The 9,112-nt window shown below is 36.8% G+C and overlaps 1 protein-coding gene across 1 annotated transcript; it reads right to left on the reverse strand.

Annotated features, from left to right (window-relative positions):
- Window positions 1-309: 309 nt before the first annotated feature.
- Window positions 310-2,667, reverse strand: LOC149540594 (glutaredoxin-C1-like). Its single transcript, XM_089801691.1, has one exon. The coding sequence runs from the start codon at window positions 1,089-1,091 to the stop codon at window positions 696-698; it is 396 nt and encodes a 131-aa protein (XP_089657817.1). The 5' UTR covers window positions 1,092-2,667; the 3' UTR covers window positions 310-695.
- Between the last annotated feature and the right edge of the window lie 6,445 nt (window positions 2,668-9,112).

Here is a 9,112-nt window from a genome sequence, read left to right on the forward strand (position 1 = left end):
CAAAAGGGAGCAGGAAACACACTACACACTACAACAGACAGAAAGAAATGAATTGCATCGCACCTGTCGCTTACAGGAAAAATTTGAAGCGCTAACAGTTGAAAATAAGCGTTCTGAGCAAGAATACGAGGACGAGTAAATAAACTTGGAAATGTGAAGAACGCACTGAAAATGAGTGTGTAAATAACTGCCAGAATTTAACATTAGAGTGCCAAAATGGAGCTAAAAAACTGCCAGAATAGTGTAAAAATGGAGCTAAATAACTGTCAGAATTTAACATTTGAGCGCAAAAATGGAGCAAACAACACATTACAGGAGAATAAAGTCATATATTATATATATATATATGGCGGAAAATAGTTCAGGAACAGCCAAAGAATCAAATAGCTTGAAGCATTTATACCATCTCACACAAGAAACACTCCACACAGAAAATTTAAGAGACGATGGAGATGCGGCCACGTGAGTCTACAAGAGGCACAAAAACAAACCTTGATTTATGCACATTTCGAGAGAAGAAGTAGGAAAGTCACAAGCTTCGAACCAGTAGTAGTAAAATATCTACTTAGAGAATGTAACTCCGGAGAAAAATGCAAAATGGAGACATTCCAAAAAGGGAAGCGAAAGAAGTATCGGTCGCGGTTTCGAGACACGGGAAGGAAGGTCAGTTTAGCAGAATTATTTGTTTGTGTCGATTAGAGCCACAGAGCACCGGCTTCTTTGAGCAGAGGCACAAGCGTGCCGTTGATATGACAAGCCATGACGCGGTCCATTCCTCCAACAAGCTTTCCACCAACGAAAACAGCCGGCACAGCCTGACTGCCTCCGCCTACAAGTCTAACCAGCGCCTTCTCCATTTCTTTGCCATGGCTCTCCTCGTCGAGCTCATACACCGTCGGATTTACTCCCAGGCTGCAGAAGAGCCGCTTGATGACATGACACATACAGCAGGAGCTCATGCTGAACACAACCACTGCATTTTCGGCTGCCAGGCGCTCCACCCTCTCCAGCGGTGACATCATGGCGTCGCCGGATTGGCCGCGCATCGCCATTTCCTCCGAAGATCTGCCCCCCCACGACTGGTACTGCATCTTTTCTTTCTTTGGCTAAAACTCCTCCGTCTATTTTATTCTCGGCGCTTCGGGGACGTCAGGGATGAGGTAAGACGGGAAAACAAGAGAAAACAGTTGCACTCAACGATGGAAACAAAGATTGACAAAGATGTTCAAGGCTTCAAACAAGAGACGAGATTTTTGTTGATAAAAAGTCTCAGGCCGCGAAGTTGCAATGAAACGAGGCCCATACGAGTGCTCATTTATACTGGACCTCCACCCCCTCTTTGTCTTCTTGGACTTGGACGGCCTCACGCTTTAACTTTATTTTAAGTTAAAGTCTATCCATACACCTCTCGCATATTTTATGTATTTCTCATCAGGCGCAGTACTTTTTGTTTTCATAGATACCTCCTCTAACAAGTCCCATTGTTTCCCGGCAGGCCTAATTTCCATGGCCGTATGACCGTATACACAGGCACACATCAACCGCAAACTCCACCGTCAAATTCGATTTCGCGACCTCTGGAATTTACTATTGCTTCAGATTCTTTGCTTCTTTTTGTCCTCCTAGATATCCTACCCTACCAAGCCCTGCACTTTCTCTTCAAGACCCTAATTTTCATGGCCGTATGGCCGTATTCACAAGCCTTCATCAACCACAACCTCGGCCGTTGAATCCGTTCAGGCAACCTCCAGAATTTATCAAACTCTTCTCCTCTCTATAGTTCTAACTGCTTCTTTCCGAACTTTCAACCCTAATTTTCATGGCCGTGCGGCCGTACACACAAAAACTCACTAACCCCAGCCCAGGCCGTCAAATTCGACCCGATGTGATCAATAATTTATTAATTTTTCAGTTTCTTTGCCATAACTGTTTCTTTCCAAACTTGAAACCCTAATTTCCATGGCCGTACAGACGCACACAAACATTCGCTAACCTCAGCCTAGGCCGTCAAATTCGACCCCGCGACATCCAGAATTAATTAATCCCTCAGGTTCTTTGCTTCTAACTGAATCTTTCCAAACTTGAAACCCTAATCTTTTAACCGCATTTTCTTTTTCGTTACCGTTCACCGAATGCCAGGCTTTTCCCCCAAATTCTTGTAAACATTCTGCTTCGTTTTCAACGTTGTCGCATATTCTTTCTCCTCGACATTCTGTAACATCCCGGTCAAGAGTGCGCCTTGGAGTTAAAGAAAAGGGAGCACAGGGTCCACGTAATCTCGAAACACTCAAGCAGGTCGGTGAAAGTTAAAGAAAAGCAAGACAAAAGCGGGAAAACAAAAATGTTAGAAAAATCTGTCCATACATGGATTTATGCTTAACGTTCTTCGGAAATAACGTTTCCCGCAGATCTGTACCATCTCGGACGACGTATTAAAGCAAATTTCCGTAGCTTTGGCGAGCTGTTAACAAATGGCTACAGTTGAAAAGGATCATACATACGTTTTTATGCGGCTGACGTTCCTGCAGCGCCGTTCCCAACCACAGCACAGCACAGTGGATAGAGAAACGCATGTCTTGTAGCATTGGCTGCCAGTATTAAAAAAATTACCATACACACATATATACTTTCCTTTGCTGCCAAGTCTCCCCACTCGTCGCACGTTCGAATCTCCTCACCTCCACCACTACGAGTATGCCTTTCCTCACCTCCCTCCAGATGTGACGTCATATGCTTACGTGTCACACGTCTCCGTTAACAGCCTCGCTGCTCGGCCGCATCCGACGGCACAGATCAGATCTTGAACTCTTGGCGAACGTGGCGGGCAGGTCAGATGACGTAAGGGCAATTTGTTTGTTTTGTGGGATTCTGACCGCAAAGCACCGAAACAGCGGCGGTAAACGCACGGGAAATGACATAAGTTTGACGAGCTTATGTCAGGCCTCGGTCATATGGAGACCAGAAACCAGCGGTCCGATGTGCCCAATTACATACTTGCTTCAAGGTTTTACGAGAACGTGAGGGAAGGTTCCCGGAAGGCTCCTGCCTGAATATTTCATTTCACGTAATTGTTTAATATTTTGATTTTGGATTGGATGGGGAAGGGAGTGAAGTCCAAGATGTGAATTGTGTAATAAAAGAGACTAGTTCACACTCTTGAATATCAAGGGGGAAGGTTCGTAGTTCTTTCAATGATATTGAATGTTGATATGGTTTGTTGGATTATCAAGTACTTGATTCATTCATATCTAAGGAATTTAGTTCTTGAATGATGTTGGATGTTGATATGGGATAGTGGCTAAATAACCAAATTAAAAGATGAAGTATATAAAGGGTGATTGTAAAGAAGAGTCAAAAGTGTTTCTTTTAGAAATTCAACAAACCAAAGGAAGCAATGAAATATTTTGAAGAACTTATGAAGTCATCAAGTTGTTCTAATGGGTCAGGATATTCATGCACTGAGAAAGGAGAATCGTCTAGAAATGGAGAAATGAGAAATGCAAAGGCAAAAGACAAACCAACATGCTATCACTGTGGAAAAACTAGTCATATTGCAAATATCTGTCGAACCAAACATGGTATGCAAAATTCTAAACCTAAGTTTATTGGTTACTATTTTTACTGCGAAAAACAAGGACATCAAAAAAATGAGTGTAGTTCAAGACTGGGAACACACCTACTACATCCAAATTTGAAGGATACTGCTACAACTGTCAGAATATGGGCATAGAGCATTTGAATGCAAATCAAACACAAAACCCTACTGGCCAAATTAGAAGAAAAAGAATTATGCATCTAACAATACATGTTTCAAATGTCACAAGTTTGGACATCAAAGTGAGAATTGTAGAACTCAAGTACATTCAAAAAATCAAGCGAAGGACAAAGGCAAAGGCAAAATGGACATTGAGCAAGTGAGGAATGAAATGAACTAGAAATGGAAAAAGAAAATAGAAGATGGAAATAGTGGAGCTAATGGAGCTGAGGTTACCCAATCCAATGGAAAAGGTGAATCATGTCATCTCTAATTGAGAAAAAGAGGTATGTATGGAACTGCATACCTAAATAATATATTATATATCAATTCCTTACATAAATATGTGCCAAAATTTCATATCTACATATATAAGATGCATGAGAACAAAGTTTGTGAAAGGTTGTCAAGTATCAGTAAGCTGTCTATGTTGATTGAGCATTGCAACATAGACTGAGCACTCCAATAGAGATCGAAGGTTATGGAAGAGATTGAGCTATTGTGCTAGTTGGCTTCCACTCAACGAAGTATGCAACATTAATGATGAACCTAATCAATCAAAAGAGAGGTATATAAAAAAAAATTGAATGTATTACTTCATACCTTGCATCTAGATCTTTGAAGAACTCAGAGCGATTAAGAGAATTCAAGCAAACAATAGAGATGTCAAGGTGTTGATCAAGAAGATTGAACAAGTAGAGAGAGTAAACGAGTGCCGAGTATCCAAAGAAGGAAGAACATCAAACCCTAGTTACGATCATGGCAACTTCATCGACCACTGAAATTAATCAAAAGGTTAGTAAAGTTCAACTAGTGAAGAGTAACACATGTCCTCCACCTATATTTTGTGTTATTCTAGAGATTGTTGTAAAAGAAGACTCAATGGGTGCATTATCTTTGATATCACCTAAAGTCAATATGATTCATGATGTAAAAAGTTGTTATATGTGGAAAATTGGAGAAGTGGAGATTATGTAATTAGGGAATCTTATGAGAAGTTGTGTAACAAAGGAATTTTAAAGGATGAGTTTTAGATTGTTGAGAGGAAAGGGTTAAGTCGAGCCCTAAAATTTTTGAGAAATTACATAATCAAATAAATCAAAGTTATTTTTAGTAGAGTTCATGATATGAAGTATTGGTTACAAAATGGACTAGTGGAGATCAAGAAGAAAATGATACAAAGGGTTATATGTTATCCAACCCTAGATAAGAAGAAAACCATGTGATGCTTGAGCCGAGGAGAAATTAAGGAAAATACAAGAGCCGAGTGGAATGGATGTGGTATGTGTTAACAATTGGCTAATGAAGATATGTAATTGTTATTATTTATGGCAACACATAATGTGCATGCTTGTAGAAAACCTCAGAAATAAAGATACTTTAGCTTTTGGTACTCATAAAATTTTCTAAGTATGAAATTGGTTTATAGCAGTGTATTATTTTGTATGTAACTTGTTATTGACATCATATTATGATTAGCGAAGTTAGATGAAGATAGCATACATGTTTATGATGATGTGTATAACCTCAAACATCAGTACAAATTGTATGGAAAAGAGATAATTGCATTTTTACTAGTGAAATAGAACATCAAAATTAAAGGTAAAGGAATCATTTTATTTACAAAATAATTACTTGACCAATTAGGGCCAACATCCTAGATGTTTACTTTAAGTTGGAAAAGTATATTGTGGTCTTAGTCGACCTAGTAGCAATTTGTGAAAAGGCATGGTATTTATGCAAAGGACATCTTGCGAATTCAAATGTGACAGTGATGTGTTGTGTTGAGCAATTATATTGTGATATGTGAACTTTTGTGAAGCGATATATGTGAAGTTTTGAGAACCTAATTTTGTGATCTGAGATCTAGTTGAGGTCAGAGATCAGTCAATAAAGAAGTTACAGGACCTATATACTAAAGGACTAATTACTTGTTTGGGCAGTGAGCTCTTCTTGTAATTGGAAGTGCATGTTTGGGCAGTGGGCTCATCTTGCACATCTACTGTACTATAGCTCTTAACAGGGTTGGAATCTCCTAATTGGGATTCAAGGTCTCCTAACAAGAACTCTCTATACTGAATTTTCTCATTGACTCCTAACAAGGTCCATCTTCTAACAAGGAACATATATATTAGCATATTATCTAGTGGGTATCATCCCCACCAAGGTTTTGCCTTGGCTAGGGTTTCCCTAGTTAATAGAATATGGTGTTATGAGTTACCTTTGTGCGTGGTTACTATTACTGGTCAACATTACTTGTTTACTTTCTTATGTAAGTAATAAATAATATTCAGTCAGTGACTAAAGTTTGTAAATTACTAATTCACCCCCCCGCCCTCCCCAGTAATTCCTATTTCTAACAATTGGTATCAGAGCAACAATTACTCAAAAGAGACTTAATAGGTTGAGTAAGATCCCTATGGATATGGAATAGCTGATGAAGAACCTTGAAGAGGCACTTGAACAAATTGATCTCCTTACTAAAGAAAAAGATAAGCTAAAGGATAGATATGAAGACTCCAAAGTATATATTGGACAATTGAAGGACAAGATTGAACATCTCAAATCTATGCCTGAATCTACTAAATCTGAAACTAGTGATGATGATTATTCAAATTTGAAGACAGAGTACAAGATCTTGAAGCATGAATTGAAGATTACTAATCTAAAATTGACTTTGAAGAATGATCCTAACAAAGTTGAATCTGATTTGAAGACTGAAAATACAAATCTTAAAGCAAGTCTGGCGAAGAAGACATTTGAATTTGAAACATTAAAAGAAGATCATGAAGAACTTCATAAATACAACATTATTGTGAAAGGTGAACTAACTCAATGCAAGCAACAACTTGAGAAGTTTTATTCTAGCAGACAAAAGCTTGATGATTCAATGTTAATATAGAGACCTACCTATGATAAGATTGGTCTTGGTTATCTATTTAACATGTCTACAAAGAAACTTGAAAATAGATCAAATCCAAAAGAGAAAGATAAATCTAATAATAAGATTGAATCCAGTCAATCTTCTGATAAACCTAAAGAAGTTGGACAAGACAAGAAAGTTGAGATATTTGATGAACCAAAGCAAGTGGAATCTCCTAAAGAAACTAGGTATGAATTTAGAGGTAAGTATTTTTCATGTAATGAAATAGGTCATATGAAAAGAGGTTGTACAAATAAGTCATTTAATCATGGTACAGATTTTCATTGTCATGGTATGGATCATAAAGAAATTGATTATAGGAAACCTAAATATGATAATGATAGAAGGAATAGTAGAATGTCTAGAAATACTAACCCTATAGATAGAAGAAGATCTAATGAGAGGACATCGAGAGAAGGAAGACCTTATGAAGAAAGAAGATAGATCATGTGTTATAAATATAACAACTTTGGACACATAGCTCAAAATTGTCATGCACCTGTTGATCAAAAAAATCTTAGAAGTAGAATTTTAGTATGTCAGTTATGAAATAACTTTGGAGATAGAAGGAACAATGAAAGAAACTTCAAAAATAGAAGGAACGATGGAAGAAATGTCAGAAATGATAGAAGGAATCATGAAAGGAACTCTAAAACGAAGAAAGACAATGAGGAACAAAGAAATGTAGTTAGGGAACTTCGAGAAGAACTTAATGAGGCATTCATAAAAGGATTAGACATCTCAGAAGAAAAGTTAGAAGATGGTGAGATAGGAAGATCGAAATCAGCAACACCAGAATTTGAAACTTAATTTAGAGATTGAACTATGGGTAGCAAAGTTCAAAAAAGGTGTATCAAGATAAGTTTAGATGGTATCTAAGCTTGCTTGAAATTTGGAGCTTATCAAAACTTGTTACGAAGGAATTAAGATTTTTTTATATTATAGAGAAAGTTTATTCTATAGTAGAAGATGAAAAATATGTTTTTACAAAGAATTTTGTGGAGTAGAGATTCTTGGAGTATTGTCATGATGTAAGGGAGCTATGGTAAACTTCAAGTAGCATTTGAAGATCAATTAAAAATTATCGAGTAGATATTTGATTTCAAAATGTAATTGACAAATTTTTCATGTATGCAAAGTACACAATTAATGCAAGATCAAATTGGATGAATAAAATGGAGTACAGACTTGCTTACCATTTCATTGTGATTACATTAGAAGCATAGAGCACTCAAAAGCAACTTGACAAGGCAATTTCAAAGTAAAACCTATTTTCAAAAAGAGGTTTTTTATTGTTTCTCCGTAGAATTTCTTTGATAATGTTTATATTTGATATAATCATGGATATGTCAATAGTTCATAATGTTGAGAATGAGGAGAGACCAAAATTGAAGGTTGTTTCCATGAAACCCATAGAAGGAAACCCTAATTTAGCATTATCCATTACTTTAAACAATGTAGTGTATTTGGAAGATGTAGGAAGTTATCTTAACAACAAGTTTGAAACTATTGGGAGCAAGTATATGGACAAAGTTATGGAATTACTCTTTAACCATGATATGACTATAAAACTCAAATTTGAACATTTGAAAGAACTAAACCTTATCAAATATCACTTCTACTGAGAATTGGACACCGATGAATGGACTCGGATCATACTAAGTAGAATTCATGATGGAAAACCATGGATGGAAGATAATGTAGTTGACATTTCAGCCAACCTTATTCATGAGGTAACTAGTCTTAGCAAACAAGGTAGTGTACCTATAGGTGAGAAACTTGTTAAGAAGAAGGTTGAGACCTACACAAAAGCAGTTTATAATGGGAAGGCCATGGTGATCAACACCATTAAACAAGATGATGTAAGATTCCTAAGCAGAATCATTGCCTACTCTATTTGTGCAAGTCCTAAGATTGATGAATTATTAGTAGGATTCATCTATGCAACCTATAAGATTTTTGTTGAGAAGGAAGAAGTTAACCTTAGTGAAATTCCGAGAATGCAACTTCTTGAAAACTTGGAGAAAATCAAGAGGACCAAGAATGGTCTGCTTAGATTTCAATCATTGATCAATTATATATTCTTTCACATACTTAAAATATTTCCATACTTATCAGTTACTGAGATTATGTGTAGTGAGAAGTGTACCATGGAGAAGATTACAGATGTATGTAGAAGAGATCCAGTAGATAAAATCTTGGATAGCAAAAATTTGATAATGAAAACATTTCAGAATGAGATGAGACACAGATTCAGAATTGCATTTGCAATTGTAGAAAGATTCAAAGATGACATATGTGTTATGGTTGATACATATTTAAATCATATTCAAGCAATAGAATCTCAAGAAAAATTCATGATGATGTAGCAATTGGATATATTGATGTATTGTTGAGCTCCAAGAAGGACCAAGCTAAGTATAGATTTAGGAATT

This window comes from Cupressus sempervirens, chromosome 9 (assembly GCF_028749045.1).
Source record: "Cupressus sempervirens isolate cs-2001-9-10 chromosome 9, ASM2874904v1, whole genome shotgun sequence".
Classification (NCBI taxonomy): Eukaryota; Viridiplantae; Streptophyta; class Pinopsida; order Cupressales; family Cupressaceae; genus Cupressus; species Cupressus sempervirens.

Bases quoted from the DNA above. Each gene is read 5' to 3' on its own strand.
- LOC149540594 (XM_089801691.1), bottom strand. From the start codon at position 1,091: ATGCAGTACCAGTCGTGGGGGGGCAGATCTTCGGAGGAAATGGCGATG.